The sequence below is a fragment of the Pygoscelis adeliae genome, unplaced genomic scaffold (genome assembly GCF_000699105.1).
Source record: "Pygoscelis adeliae isolate BGI_AS28 unplaced genomic scaffold, ASM69910v1 Scaffold479, whole genome shotgun sequence".
Taxonomy (NCBI): Eukaryota; Metazoa; Chordata; class Aves; order Sphenisciformes; family Spheniscidae; genus Pygoscelis; species Pygoscelis adeliae.
In genome coordinates this window covers 66,202-82,504 of record NW_008825453.1, presented here as the reverse complement: position 1 = coordinate 82,504, position 16,303 = coordinate 66,202, and the positions used below count along the sequence as shown (strand labels likewise).

The window sequence follows — 16,303 nt, the reverse complement described above, 5'->3', positions numbered from 1 at the left end:
ATGGCTTGTAAAGAAGGTGGATCGGAGTTCTGGGGAGGTGGCAGGTGAGCAAAAAACAGCGCTTGGAGTAAGGGAGGAAGGGAAGAAAACAAGGATACACCAGGGGAAAAGAGAGAGAAGTGGCCATGATGGGTAGAAAGCCAGTACCTCCTCACTGAGGTTTGGCACCTGTTAGAAGCGCCTGTAAGGAGCCTAATTTGGGCTGGCTAACTGTGATGATATGAGATGTGGACTGATTCTAATCACACATCCTACTGTGGCTAAACACCAAAGCTGACAGACCTCTTTCTAGTCCTGAGACATCCCTGGGGAAGGACAGTTACAAGCGCTTGTCTAGAAGGATGTTCTATTCATGGGAATCTGGTGGTTGTATCCTTATATTGCATGCTGGCGAAAACTCCCTTTGCTTTCTGTCTGGTCATCTGAGGCAATGGCAATTCCCAGCCTCCCCTGCAACAGCTTCTACCTCAGTTCCCTCCAGAGTCAGGCCTGCGTTCAGTGCTCTGCCCCACTGTCGCTGGCTGCAGTGATGTTATTTCTTCAGGCCCAAGAAGCAGCCTTGGCAGATCTGCTGCCCAACTTCTCTCCAGTCTGCCAATCCACTGCTCTTAGAAGGCCAATTTCTGGCCTTCCGTAAGGTCTGAGGGTGCTTTAGGCTTGAAGCAGCTCGACACAGTGGCTGCAAGTCTCAGGATGATTTTAAGTTTGATTTATATTTTTGATGAATCTTTTAATTCTTCTAGTCTGTGTCAAACTGAGTTTGAACCTGCACTCCTGAGCACTGTTAATCTTGTCCACCTTTGAGATGCCCCTGCGGTATCCTCCACACAGCAGCCTCCATCCTGAGATTCCTTTGGAGTATAAAAAGCCAGGGCTTCAAAGACATAATGCATGTGCCTGAACCCTGCGTTGGTGCTGGTACTCTTGGCAGCAGGTGCTTTCAGAGCACTGTCTGCTACAAATATCCTTCTGGCATCTAGATACACCTACTTTACTGTGTTCAGTGCTATGGCTGGCTTTGTGTTGGCTATTTTGTAATGTTCTGTACATGTATGAAAAGATTAATTTCAATTAGTCCAGGCATGGCTGGATACTTGCTGAATGAGGTAAGGTGTATTTGCAGGGATGGTACAAAGTGATCTAGCACTAGGTTTGACTTGATTTAATGTCCTCGCTGATGATTTAGAAGAGTAGAAGAGTAGGACAAGCTTTGCAATGTGACATTTTTAAGTGATTCTAAACTCCTTGTGGACCTCTGAGAGGAAAAGGGGGTTTATCAGTCTGGCTGAACATAAAAATGAAGACACAAGGTAGAAAATAATACATAGAAATAACCCAGACAAATGTGGGTACAATAAAACACAGGAAAAATACTCCTAGATTATCTTGGTCATTCTCCAGCATGCTCTGAGGAGCCACTGTAAATCTGTATGAATGATCTGTTAATGCTCAGGAGCAGCTCATATTAGCTGGAGAAAATCAATGGCTTTATATGCACAAATACATGGAAACATATCTTATAAAAATTAATAAAAAATGGTGGGTTCAACTGCAGATTTCTCCTTGCTCCAGACACATCCACAGGAAATAAAGCAATCAAATTTAAAAAACACAGCAGCTGTGAACCCTATGTTTTAGCCCAAATCAAAAGGATTTCAAATTTTTTCCCCCTCCATGTATATGGAGTAAAATTTCCATTCAAAATAGCTTTTACAATTCCCCCCTGTGGGGGAGAGGCAAGTCTCAGTAGCTGCTGAGAGACTACAGTGCACTAGGTGAGAAATAGCTGGTGAAAAAGTGTCGTATACTGAACGAATTTCAGCCCAGCAGCCCCTGCCCTGCTGGAGCGTCCAGAAAATAAATTACAGGGAGCGTAGAGAAGTGGTGGGAAGTAGAAAAGCTTCTTTCCTACTGTTGGCGTAAAAGAAGTTCAGCTCTCATCCTGGTCAGCGTTGAGTACAAACAGGGAGCAGCAAGGAGATAAGGGGGTGTTTAGCAGCTCCAGTTTTTCTTTCCTAGTCTAGCAGTGTCTGAGCTGCGATGAGCAAAGGAGACCAGCCCTCCTGACCCAGCTCCTCTCCCCACCACTGGAAACAGGCTTCAGGCTGTGTTTGGTTTCAGATAGCGACACAGCCAACACAACACCTGGAGGAAGTTACACAACTTATATATTTAAAGTAGCTAGCAGATAAATGATAAAATAATCAAAAGATGCCATGTAAATAAGGTGTGTTATATGTGGAGTAATGCTGTATCTGTAGCTTACTCTTGCGAAAACATACGTCACTGCCAGAGTCCATGGAATAAAGCATGGATTTACGGGAGCCTTCTGAGCCTGAGAGGGAATGAAAATGGAGTGTTTGTGACTCAGCCAAAAGGCAGTTAAGAAAGCAGTATTTTCACCCTCAGGGAACAATTAAGTCAATTTGAAAACCTTTAGTTTATTGTTGCAAGCATAGGCAGCCTAAAGGAGAGACTTCCAAGTTCAAATAAAGTTACAGAGGTAAAGTAGTATGGTATTTAGCAGTACTGAACTTCCAGAGAAATCCGCGGTGCTCCACACAATAAATATGGATTTATTTAAGCCTCTCTCCTTAAAAAATACCAGCCTAAATTACACTGACCTACCTACCTTTCTTTTGCCATATTTGGTGGTAACCAATACCGTCACTAGTACATTTCAGTTAAGGACTCACACTTCCCCAGACCGGTATTCCTTAAGACCTACCGCTCTCCAGTGTGACCTCACAAATAAGAAATTCTCAGTAAGAAATTCTCTCCAGAATGAGGCTAAAGGAGAGAGATGACTTAAGGATGTCATGGAGTGACCTGGATCCTCAAACTGCTAGAGGAAGGGAAAATGACTGGCAACTTTGCATTAAACAAGGTATGTGTTTTGTCTTCAAGGACACAATCCAGCACCTTGAGTCAGAATTAATCAGAAGTGTTACACAGATCGTATTTTCTCTAATGCAAAGGTTGCTAGTTTGCAAAAAGCCATGACGACTGTTACAGGGAAAGCTGTATCATCTCGGAGAGGGAGCCAAATCATCCTGGGAGAGGAGAAATCAGATAAACCAGTATTGAATGATTTTCTAATCAGGAAGGTGGTTCCCAGGAAAAGAAATCAACATGCCACAGGGGATGTGTGTGTCCAAGAACAACACATGCAAACAAGCTGAGAGGATGATTTCTTTGTGCTCTTGCCTGTGTCTGCCACTAATCCAGGCTGCAACCGGGACAAATGCCCTTAAACATATGCAGAAGGAAGGAGAATGAAGCGATCTACTGCCGTAGTGAGGTCCAGACTGTTGTCAGGTATTGTCATCAGAGCCATGGAGACTCAGAACGGGGTCTGGTCTAAGACAGGATCTGCCACTGCTGACTTATAGCTAAGGCAGTGAAGGGATAACCCAGAGGAGACCTGGTGTCCTCCTGCAGAAGGGATAGATCCCCCTTTCACGTGTCTTTTCCTACTTCATGTTTTTTATGATTGTTTCTAACATTGCAATCATCAGAATTCACCATTCTTCTTTTAATTCTGAGCTGCTTTGGCAACTGATGTGTACTCGGGTGATTCAAGAGAGGTGCCCCTGAAGAGACAAATCCATACCAGGCAATGTTAAGTACAAGCCCTGTGGGATGCCAGCAGACCAAGTTTGGAAGTCCCAGAGGTCCCACTAAATTGCAAGGAGTTCTCAGGGGTTTTATCATCAAGCACCAGGTAAGACTTGAGAAGTTTCTCCAGTTCCAGTGTTGTTCAGTGTCAACAGATCAGTGCTGGGAACCTGGGAACATCCTGTGCTGTCATATATTAGCACTCAAAATTCCTTCAGAGGGGTTTGTTGTATGTAGTTTGTTGCTGTGTAGCAGAGCATGCAGAGTTGACCACATCACTACACAAGATAGAAGAATGAGGGAATAAGCTTTCTTGAAAATATTGATTGCAATAATAGTGCAAGATTATAAAAAAGGCAGTTAAAAGGACATAATTTCTTCTTTGCTTTAGAAAGCTTCATTTCTGTTTCCTTGCGATTAGCGTCTCAGACAGGAAATGATATTACAGAGAATTACCTATCTTCTTACTACCAAAGCTCCCAGGATTACCATTTCTGTTGTATACCTTCACTGGCTGTGGGCTGCTTTTTTCTGTTATCACCCTCAAAAGAGACATTGGTACAACCTTACGCAGCACAGCCTGGAAACTATTGATTAGCCTTCTCGCTGGGCTCACAGCGACTATTTCTCTATGAGTATCATGTAGAGAACATGATTCAGAGGAATAGTGAATGACATGTTTAATTTGGGTACCATCTCCCAACCTCCTGTGAGAACCTTTGGTTCGAGGCAGCTGTTTCCAGGAGAACCAGTTAAAAAACTGCTTGAAGATCATATCCTGCAGATGTAGAAAGGATGAGAGAGAGGAGCCCTACAAAAGAAAGAAAATTAAAAATATAAATAGCACAAATAGAATAACGATCAATACAAAGAAATTAAAAAATACAAGAATCCAGGTGCGATCCACAGGACAAAACATGAAAAGCAGAAAAGGCTGCAAGACAGCTACAGCAGGAGCTAGGCTGGCAGTATGGCACTGTGGCAAAAGTATCTAAAAAGCTTGTTTGTCAAATGAGAAGAAACTACTTCTTGAGATTTTGCCTTCTCTGAATCTTAATTTTCTTGACAACTAAAGGGTTCTTTTTTTGTAGTCATTCAGGTTAGGTGTTTCAGGTGTTTCCTAATGGTGCTCTAGCCATATATTTTTAGATGCTGCTAATTAGAGTCCTGAAACTGAACCAGCCTCATGGTGCCAAAATGCATCTCTTGGTAAAATTAAATAGCAGATCTTACTGCCAAAAGTTATCTTTGGTACTTCAGTATGCTGAGAGAGCTGCTAGGAATTTAAGTAGAAAGAATAAAGGCAAGGCTGCTACGTGTTTGCTACTGGTTTATGATATTTTGCCCTGGCTCCTGAACCGTCTCCCAGATCTTCACAAGAAGGATTTTACTTGTCAAGAGCTTGCATGTTTTGCACGTTCTTTGGTAAAGGAGGAACATACACCAGCTGCAGTTTCCAGGGATACCACAGGGCTCTGTCCGTGCAGGACGGCACAGGAGGACAGTGGTGGAGGAGTGGGACTCTATAAACTTGTCCTAAAGCTTTCACTGAAATAAGAAAATCCCATGTGAATTCAGCAGATCTCTGAAAGAAACATCTGCCATTGAAAAACTTCCAGCTTGATCTTTTGCTATCATTCAAAGCACTTCTCAACACTGCCTACGAGACAGGATACTTTGTTCAGACATGAAGAAACAGAGACTTACGAGACATTATTACTACTTCCTACTGCTCTTCATATTTATTTGCTTTGCAAAATCAGAGATTCTGCAAACCATTGTTTGCTGAAGTCATCTGGCGTTAATGACTGCACATGTTGTAATGCCTGCTGTACTCTAAACTCACCCCTCTCTCGCCTGAAGATTAAAGGCAATCCCAGCTCTGCAATTTGATGAAGTCAACGTGGTCTGGGTTCTCTGCAACCACTTTTTGGCAGGAACAGAAACCGCAACGACCACTTTGCACTGGGCACTGCTCCATATTTTGAATTATCCCAGAGAAGAGGGGAGACTAATGAGGTCATATGCAAAACCACTTGGATTGTGCTTTCTCAGAGAACGCACCAAGGTCAGCACAAAGATATCATTAGGATGGAAGTGTAAAGGTAAAAACTCGTAAAACTGCATCCAGCTGGAAATTCATACTCTTTGTGAGCTGACAAATGCATCTTTGATTTATTGAGAATCATGGGCTCACCCAGGCCCATTAGCTTCATCTTGCTGCCTTTCTTGCTGCAAGAAGTATTCACTCTTCTTTCCTTTCTGTAAGAGTCAGAATGAAAGCAGAGGGAGCTGGGCATGTAACAAGCCTGTAACACGACAGTAGAGAGTGCAGTGTCCCTGCAACCATGCTGCTGAGCACAGCCAGTTGCCCAGGCCCCTCCCAGGGTGGTCCTGATGAGACAGCAGTGCTGTCAGATGCACGTTCAATAAGAGAGGGGAAACTCCCATCCTTAACATACAGGTGCAACACAGGATCAAAACCATTTTTGCCTTACAGGCCACCACTGTCCTCCCCCAGTACAGCCTCTTCCGAGCAGTGGCAGACACCCTGAAAGTCCTTCAAATTCCTGATGCTGAAGATGAACAAAACTAAAGAAATTTCTGAGAAAGGTTTGATGCAGGGGAGATAACAGTGCTGGCAATTCCTGGGCTCTTTCGCATGGTCTCTGGAAGTGTTTTGCAATGCTTCATTGTCTCTCACAATGTTTCTGAAGAATATCAAATTTATTAGATTTGTTTTCAGCCTTCCATAAAGTCCTCCCATTATTATGTCTCCCCATCTAGTCGCCATCCATACACTTACTACCTATTACCTATAAATCTTATTAGGGCATTAGCTGAGAATGTTTTAGTGCATTAGAAGGAAACAATCTCCTGAGAGTGCAACATAATTTCTGTACAGGGCAGTTCTCTGTCTCCTGTCACTGGAGTGGTTAACTGGGAATGTATTTGTGACGGCAACAGCCCTAGGAGCTCAAGTAGGAGGGACTCTGAGGCAGAGGGGATTCAGATAAAGATTTGTGCTGCAGCTAAAATGATCAGGGAGTCTGCCAAAAGGGGTGGTCCCGCCCCTTTTGTCCTTGGCCATGCTCTCACTCTGCTTGTGCTGCATTAGGCACAGCAGCCAGCAGGTGAGTGTGTTCAGACTGCTGAGCCAGCAAAAAACTATTACTGCAACTAAAAATGAAAGGCTTTCCACCAGATCAGACAAATGAATCCACTGACTTTATGGCTCCGTAGTTGCTAGATGCAATCCTAGCGAGAGGGAAAATGGAGGGATGGGACTATTCGTCTTCAAAGCATCTTGCGTGTAGGTAGATTACAGACTGGTTATAACATGAAACTACATGAAGCAGCTTGCCCAGAATCACAGAGGAGATCTGTAGCACAGCAGGGAATTCAACCAAGTCTCTAAAGTCTAAGCTAATGTCCAGACCAAGGTACCAGCCTTGTCCTCACTATGGTAGCTGATAAGTGGCTCACCTCAGTTCACTTGATCCATTCTTCCTGCTCACTCTGTGCATAGTTCAAGGGACACACTCCTTTGTGGCCCAGCTGCGTTCGCTTGGGACTAGACATGCCCAATTTGCCTGTGCTGTCCAAGTGCTGCAATAGGGCTAATGCCTGTGGGGGTGTGCCTCTGGGGGCTGATGGCTCTGGGGCTAGCAGGTCACAGCCGAGTGAGGAGCTGTGAGGAGCTGACGTGAGGACAGCAATGTTTTCTAGAAGTCAAATTTTTGTGGGTGTTCTTGTCTTTCTCTTTGTCTGGTTTTCTCCGATATTGCTGAACATCCAGAGGGCCCAAAGGAAGCTGCCTCCAGGACTGATACCTCTCCCTTTCTTTGGCAATCTGTGGACACTGGACTTCCAAATTCACCGTGAAGCACTCCTGAAGGTACTGATACTTTTTAGAGTTTTATGAGTAGTTCAGGTGCAGACTCCGAATGTATCCTTGGCTAGAAGGGAAAAGCATCTTCCTGCTCCTTCCTGGCTTCAGTCTGAACTGTGAACTTTCTAGGCAGAACTTCAACCGCTGTCTCCTTGCTGGACTTTGGAGACGATTAGCAGTGAGTGGAAAGGGCCTGTAGCAACAGTTGCAAATGGTGCAAATCGCTGAACAGTCACCTCATCAAAAATAAGGCCTGGGAAATCCTGTTACTACAGTACAAGCTACAAGCAGGGAGGAAAGGAAACAGGAAGAATAAGCAAAACTCATCAAACAGAGGCAGAAAGCAAAACTTATTTGCTTGAGGACTGAATCCTGTAGCCCTTTTTTTGGCAATGTTGCCATTGTCTGGTTACATCTTGGCACAAAAAGGCCCTGGAAGGCTTCCTTAGACAGAAGCCTGGCCTGGCCAATGCAGGAGCAGCAAAGTGTGTGAGACTGCAGCACGCTGGAGGTGTTACTGCTCCAGGCCAGTCCTTGCTGTTGGGGATAGGAATGAATGATACTGCTTTTAGGGAAAAGGACAAAGAAAAGCTTTGTTACCTGTGGTGTTAAGATTTTGAAAGTTGTGCTGAGACAATAGTTCCTCTTCCCCAGAGTCCTGCGTGTTTTGGGAGGGTGTTGCAAGTGTCAGTAATCATCAGAGCTGATGTGCATTGCAAAACAACCAAGTAGATAGATCAAAGTCTTAATCCATTTGACTGCATAAGTAAGCAGTTCCACAGAACTGCAGCTAGGTGACATTTTATCTACTGTTTGGTACGGTAGAATATCAACACATTGGCTTTCTGGCTTTTTTTTCTTTCCTGGACAGTGCAGAGGCACAGAAGGAATACATTATTAATGTTACTGACAGTCCTTAATGTGGTCTACATGCTCCATCTGCCAAATAAGACCCATCTGCCAAATAAGACCCACAGGACCCTTTCCTTTCTCCATGTGCTGCTGGAGGATGAGCCAGGAAGGATTCTTGCTCGGGATTCATGCCATGACCTCATCTCTGGCTCTCCTGGGAAATGCAGCAGTGTTGGTAAAAAGGAGAATCACTGAGCCTGGGAGGTGTGTGAGACAAGATGCATCATTGAGGCTCCCTATTTTCCTGTGTGTACAGAAGGAAACACAGGCTCTGCAGTTCCTTTGGGTACTAGATGGAATCCAATTCAGGGATTCAAGCACTTGCTTTTTCTTCGCTCTCCACCTTACTTGGGCTATTAAGGCAAGAAACTGGACTTCCAACTGCTGTGAAAACCATTCTTCAAATTACTCTCCCCTACAGAAAACAGTCATTGCTCACAGCAAGTGGCAGCAACTAGGTGCCTGATCATATTTGCATGTGTTTTCAGTATGGTCCGCATATTTCAGAATCCCTGGCTACATCTTTCTTTCCAACAATTGCAAAGGAGGAGGCCTGCACCCACCTCCAGAGAGACGCAGAGAGACGCTTATAGATGTTCATGAGCAACATAGGTGAGTTCAGCAGCACAACATTACCAGTGGATTCCTAAGAGCAAACTGCAGAAGCCAGGACACATGTGGAAACTGTGCTTAGTCGAACTCTTAACAGCTTTACAAATGGTGTGTTTTCACCAGTTCCCCAAAAATCCCTAGAGTAGAGATATGCCTTTTCATCTTTCAAGTGTCTATCACATATTACCAAAGTGCTGCAACTGCTCAGAAAAAGGTCACACATTATATATATACAGTTACATAAATATATATATAGTTACATACAGTTTGGTGTTACATATACAAATATATGTAACAACATACGGTTTGGTGTTACATATACAAATACATGTAACACAAAAACACGTGCAGGCACAATCTTTATTCATCCCTCTGCTTCATACTTTAACATCCCTCAAACAGATGTTCAGAAATCCTTACCTCCTATCCCATACAGTCACAGGCTAGCTGGCGTTGTTCCTATCCAAAATCCTAAATCTTTGAGCAAAGTAACACTACCTCGTCTTCCCTCCCTCTATGCAATTAGGTCTTTCTCAACTACCCAAAGAGTTCAAAACTGGTCTCTAATTTATGGGTGCCAGAGACTTGATTTGCAGAACTACTGAGAACCCAACCTCCGGCAGCAATCAGTAGGATCTGTAGGAGCTAAGTACTTCCCAGGCAGCTCATGGTACTCAACCCATCTCAGATGAGATCCCCCAGATCAATGGCTACGTTTGAAGTTTGGCGTAACTGCCTCACTGTGCTAGACTTCGCAAGCACAGTGCTCAGTGCAAAGGTGAGCAAACATTACCATCTAATGGCTGCACGTGTTAATTACAACTATAATTTCTACTTTAATGATGAAGGCTGTTCCTAGTGTTAACTACTGATACACTGAAAAAGCTGTATGATTGGAAAACAAATAAACATGGAAATATCATAAAAGCAATATTTATGATTTTGTAGTATCCATCAATCACCTCTGGTGGGGCAATGTAAATGGAAGAAATCCCATTGAAGTATTTCTGGGTAACATGACATGGTTGTTGCACTGATGGCTATATAAACTGCAGATACATGAATAATAACAGCCATAAATAATAATGCAATGCATTAATAACAGTGAAAGCCTTTTAAGATTTTAATAGTGAAACATGGTTCCAACCTGTTTTATTTCCTGACAGCAGAATGAAATTTCTCCCGTCCCTTTCTTGGGCAATGCCAATGGATGCAAAACAGCCCTGACATAATAGAAACGGTCTTTGAGCTCTGGCCTAAAGTACCACTAAGATGTGGGAGGGCCTCTCTGTAGATGTCTCATATCTTTATGCCATCGTGTCTTATTGTCTCTCTAGGTGGCCAGGATGTATGGAAATACGTACACGCTCTGGCTAGGAAAAACACCAGTGATTTTGCTAAATGGATGTCTAAGCAGTGAAGGACGCCTTGATTGGGCATGCAGGAGAATTTTGTGAGAGACCTATGGCATCCTTTTTTAGGGATGTTGTGGGACGCCCCTATGGTGCTTTCTGTTGTTGTGTGTACTGAAATATTTTTAGCAGAACAAGCTGTTCAGAGAATGGGGTTTGGTACAATGACTGCATCTACATGACGAATGCTGTAGAACCACTGCTGCATGTCCTTCTCAAATGCTGGGCCCCAAATGTACATTCAGCACACAAGTCTAATGTATTTCCCATTTATATACTTGTATAGCCTGGGCAATTCTTAGTTACTGGGCACGTTACCAAGCTATCTCAAGAAGCCTTTGTGATAAAAGATGTAAAACTGTAAAAATGCCAGCCAGCAGGACCCAGCGTGTGTTGAGTGCATGGTTCTAGGTAAAGGAGCAGAAAAGGAAAGACAGACATGGAACTTAGTTCCCACAAAAAGGATCAACGAGATGTGAAAAAACAGCATAAACACCTCTGATTCCCCATATAAATACTGCCAGGGATCCTTCCAAAGTCATGGTGGTAAATCTTGGAACCACTACAATTTCACCAGTCCTGCTTACGGAGATGCCAGTCCTGTACTTCTCCCCAGTCCTTCTCCATTTTGTTGCAGGCTTCACCTTTGCCAATGGGCACACCTGGAAGCAGCAGAGACGGTTCACCTGATGACTCTGAGGAACCTAGGACTAGGGAAGAAAAGCCTGGAAGCCTGGATCCAGGAGGAAGCTTGCTGCCCGACTGAGGCCTTTGCCAGAGAAAGAGGTGAAATATAGATCTGTATGTGGTCATGACATGGGCTTATGCTCCTTATTTCCAACCCTGCTTTTTCTACTGGAAGTTGCGATTTCTGCAGTAGGTTCGATGGGAGGTTTACACAGCTGATGCTTTCACAATTCATTTTTCACTTGGCTGAAACATCACACCTGACTCATCGCTTTCATGCTAACCCTTTATGGGAGAAAGTGACAGATGGGAGACTCCTAAATTGTGCTGATTATGTACTTTTCTACAGGATGGAATCTTTCCCTCACTCATTATAAAGGTGCCTGAAAAATGATCTCCCAGTTAGACTCCTGCTTCTTGATTCCCGCAGGCTCAGCTATTTGTGTAATCCCATGCAAATCAAGAGCAGGCTGGATGGGAGCTCAGTGTAACAAAGGGTCATAGCCTATAAAAGAAGTTAATGATGCAGCTTTCTCTGTATGCATGGATCTCTCTGTCCCATTCCCTTCTTCCATCAACAGTGTGATTGCTGAGGTGCTTTTTGGACATTGCTTCACTACAGAGGCTGCCAAGTGCCGCCAGAGGCTGCTCAGAGGCTCCCAGGCCGTGGCAGAATTCCACGGCCTCTCCCGGCCTCAGGTGAGCCAGAACTGACCCGTTCCCTGTAACTGTTTCAAAACCCGACGGCGTTCCTTGGTGAGCCATGGCATGAAATGGTCACTCTTTGCCAATGCGTGGAGAGGAAGAAGAGCTCAAGTAAACACTGAACTCTGCTAAAACCAGCACTCACTTCTGTCCCCTTCTTTCTCAATAACAATCCCTCTGCAACCATTCCTGGCTTGCTTTATCTACAGGCCCATTGAATCTCCTGTAATAGCTCTCTTCAGAGAGACATTGATATTATTCAGCATCAAGTTTGCCCTCAGGGCCAGAATCAGGTTTTTCCTCTCAGCTTGTGCCTTGAAGGGTTCTGTAATAGCTCTGATTTCCTGTGTTAGACTGGGCTGCAACGACCATCCAGAAAAAACAAGACAAGCTAACATGGTTGTGGCTTTGAGAAGTGCAGCCAAGTGTTGACTTAAGGTTTAGGAGGGAACAGGTTATTTGGGAAAGGCTTCACTTAGAAAACATAAGAAAAACTGTACTCAAGGGCATTTAAATCCTCCAAATGTGAAAGTTACTAGTGGAGAGCAGGCAATCTGGAAAGTAACTGTATGGTAATGGTCATCCTTCACATACTTCTTCTCTCCAAGATAAATTTTTAAAAATTAAGTGGTCATTCATTTCCTATAGTCAGACATCTGGATCACAGCCATGGTTAGGCATGGTTCAGCTGTGAACGTTCAGGCTTTAAATGCACCATGAAGCCAAGATGTCATGGTGTTCCTTGTGCTTGTATTTCCACATGCAGCTCTGCGACACTTTCCCATCACTGTTGAGGCACTTAAGCAATTGTGTTAATGAGATTGCTGGTGGCACTAACACACTTGCAGGATCTATGAACACTTATTAAGAATGAGATCAGGAACCACCAGAAGAGCTGAGTGCCTGCAGAGCCACAGAACTTCATTACGCATATCCAGCTCAGACGTTAAAGGTAACAAGTAATTGTCTCTTGTGCAGCTGCAAGATATTTAAAATGCTTGTAGTTAAGATATTTCCAGCTGCACTTCTACTTCCTTCTCCTCCTTTTTGCTCCTGAGAGATTGTTGAGCTATTTCTTTCTTTGAATTCAACCTCCAGAGCAAAGTACTTTGTGAATGTACTGAGGATGTTCCTTGGCAGTCACCAGAGAGAGAGTAATGTTGTTCCACCCTACACTGAAGGAAAGCTTATTGTACGCTGTCTCCCTCAATCAGCAAGATTATTTTTTTAACAGAGCTACATGGCTGCTGTCTTACCAGCTTCATCAACTCAGTATGGACTCTGTGATGAAAAAAGCTCTGTTGCTGGAAATTTGCTATGCTGTTAAAACAGTCTTATATCTCATCGTCTGTCTCTCATCTGCAGGCAAAGGATGACCCACTCTCTACATTCAGTGAGACCAACATGGTGCAAGCAATCACAGATCTCTTCATAGCGGGCTCAGACACCACCACGATCGCTTTATGCTGGGCTCTCCGTGATGGTATATCTGGAAGTACAAGGTGAGAAATGCATGTATCTGCACTTATACCTGTCACCGTCCTTGCTCATGGCAGGGTAATAGGCAAAATGCAGTTGACTCAGCTGTCCTAGTCCTGCAGTGTTCCCTGCCTTGGGAATTTTGAGTTTCTGCATAGAGTCTACACATCAACTGTCTTCTTGAATACTCATTGTTAATCTTTTTATTCTGCAGAACAAGTCCAAGAAGAGTTGGATGCTGTCATTGGTTCATCCTATGGAATTGAATACAAGGACTAAATGATCCTGCCATACCCAAATGCAGTTCTACATGAGATTATAGGCTATAGCAGCGTAAGTACAGTAGGGTTTGTGTGCAGGTGCACCCAGGATACCATACTGAAAGGCTTCCCTTTACTAAGGTATGTTAATGCCACTAAGCTTTGGGGACAATCCTTAGACGAAGCGAAGCCAGGCAATAGATCCCTCTCACCAACTGAAACACCACGTTTTGATTATATTTTGTCCCAGGCTGCAAAACTACCCGAAGGTGAGTTTGAACAACTTGTGAGGAACTTTTCACTGTGAATAAGATGCTCGACATTATCTACATCTTATAATATGAATAAACCTGCACTCAGTTTCCCTCTCCTTTTGCACAGATGTTACTTTTACCATTTTTCTATACGGGATTTCAAGAGTTAGATTGGTCTGAAGGTACCAGTATGATGACCATAGGCTTCTTTTAAACTGGTACAAGCTAAATATAAAAACCACAGAAATTTTTGAAAAACGGTGTCTGTATATACAATTTATTGTATTAGCAGAATGCTTTAAATCATATCCAACCTCATGTAGGTGGTCTTCCCAGCGGATAAAACCTATGTGGCTTTGGGGGAAGATGTCTTTGAGAAAGTCAAGATCAAAGTCTTGGATCAGTGTGAAGCCTTCAGTTCAGTGGTGGGTCCCCCCCCCGTCCCCCCCCCCAAGCTTTTGATTACTGTAATTACTGCATCCTCTGGTGCTCTAAAATCAATCTTTAAGAGTGCCTAATAATTTCTAAATAAGCTATTCTGTAGGAGATAGCACAGCGTGACCCTGTTTCTCACCCCGTAATAATTAGTTGGCACTTGCATTGGGCAATTTCAAGAGAGCAACTGATACATTGGCAATTTAAGTCATTAGTTTTTGATTCTGTGAAAAAGATCCTTGGATGTTCCTTTTGTCTTTCAGTAGGATACCTTCATTTTCCGCAACATATTTTCTGTCCTGTATGATCAAGAGCAGTGGGAGAGTCTTTGATAGTTTAACCCTGATCGTTTCCCAGACGAGGATGGAAACTCTGTGAACAGAGAAGCCTTTATGCTGTTTTCTGCAGGTAAGAGCAATCCTCAGTACTGCACACAGCTGTCCTACAGTGACTGTTTCACAGGCCAAGGCTTTCTTAACATCTGATCTCCTGCCACAAGTATCTTTATTTATTCCCATAATAAGGTCTAGGTAGCAAAAAAATGGAAGTGGTGATTTTGGAGACCTGCTGCAACTTCACTTTCTTGAGGAAAAGGAGTTAAGACTAGCTGGTGTCTGAAATTCTCAATGAAATGAACTGCAATTGTGGTAGTAAGGTAGATTGTCCTGTGGGAAAACAAGGGCTGATTAAAGCTCCTTCAGAAGGCAGGGGATGCAAACCTGTTTGCTAATTAAGAACTGGCTCCTGGAAGGTATTAGAAATCTTTTATTAATATTGACATCAGCAGAGACTAAGAGGCCAGCAAAGGAAGCAGCACATTAGGTTTATCTATGAACAGTCTCCATAGCAATTTGTATAACACGTTCTTTCTGAAATATTTTTGTAAACTGCTGGTCTTCAGAGCACAAAGTTCCCATTTATGCGTAACTGCAACCAACTAGGAAATTCTTAATGAGTTTTTATTTAGAAATAAATTCTAGCAGAAATAGTGTAATTTTCTGTGTCTTCTAAGATTATGAACACAGCTTTGAGCCCACAGAACAAGAGGATGGGAGTTCCAGTGGTAAGGATATTTAGCCTAGGACTTGGGAGACCCCTTTTCCCTGTGGGGTGAATCATCCCCCATGATTTCAGGGACGTTGCTTTGCAAGGATAAATACACTCAGACGCTATAGTAACAAAGGACACGTAGTACCTTACATATGTTGAATACCCTTTTTTCATATTCCTGACCTACAGGCTATGGATTTCCTCTGACTCTTTCCACGTCACAAGCTGGTGGAGAAAGAGAAACCACATCAGTCAGAAATCCATTTACTAATTCTGCCAGATAGCAGAAATTATTGGTTAGAGGTTTGCAAAATACTACGAGAAGATTCGGTGCTCACAGGGTAACCTGGGAATGGATTCATAAAGCGTGAGGAGATGCTGGAGGAGGGACTATCTCCCCTGCCCTCTATAAACTGTCCATTATCATCTGCTGACACTCCAGGCGTTGCAGGCTCTTCACTGGTATGGTATTTTTTCCTCTCCTCTTCCCTTCCCTGGGCCCTATCCATGTCTCAGGTAGGGCATGCTAGAGAAATAGGGCCGGCAGCCGTAGCAATCAGTTGTAGATCTGGACAGATCCGTTCACAGGATGGAGTGAAGGACGCTGACGACTGGCCTGTGCGGGGATCATCCCCCACCCCACCTGTACAAGACCTGCACCATCCCTCGCTATACAGGGAAAAGGAAGGGGTGGGGGCCGGCGTCGGCGCCGGGGCTTGCCTGTCACTACGGGAGGTACGTTGGGCAGACCCCTTAACGAGTGACTGACTCCTAAAACGGTATCTACCAGGGACAAATGAACACTATGAACAAAATGGCAAGGTACTTGAACCCGCTGACTGTGCCTCTCTGTGTCACGCCCCCGTCGTGTGAGGTGACAGCTCGACGCCAGGCCTCACGTCACGGCAGTTTCCCGCCGCACCCAACATGGTGGCTCTGCCCGCCCGCCCCGCTCAAGATGGCGGCTGCGCGGCGGGGGGGGGCCCG

General features: G+C 44.0%; 1 protein-coding gene across 1 annotated transcript in view; it reads left to right on the top strand.

Annotated features, from left to right (window-relative positions):
• The window catches only part of EIF4E2 (eukaryotic translation initiation factor 4E family member 2), a 36,418-nt gene continuing 20,115 nt past the window's right edge, over positions 1-16,303 (top strand). The window contains exons 1-5 of the mRNA XM_009331200.1: positions 1-44; positions 8,930-9,034; positions 11,084-11,232; positions 11,756-11,832; positions 13,204-13,340. Of these exons, the coding sequence (XP_009329475.1) occupies positions 1-44; positions 8,930-9,034; positions 11,084-11,232; positions 11,756-11,832; positions 13,204-13,340 (512 nt within the window). The remainder of the gene's footprint in view (positions 45-8,929; positions 9,035-11,083; positions 11,233-11,755; positions 11,833-13,203; positions 13,341-16,303) is intronic.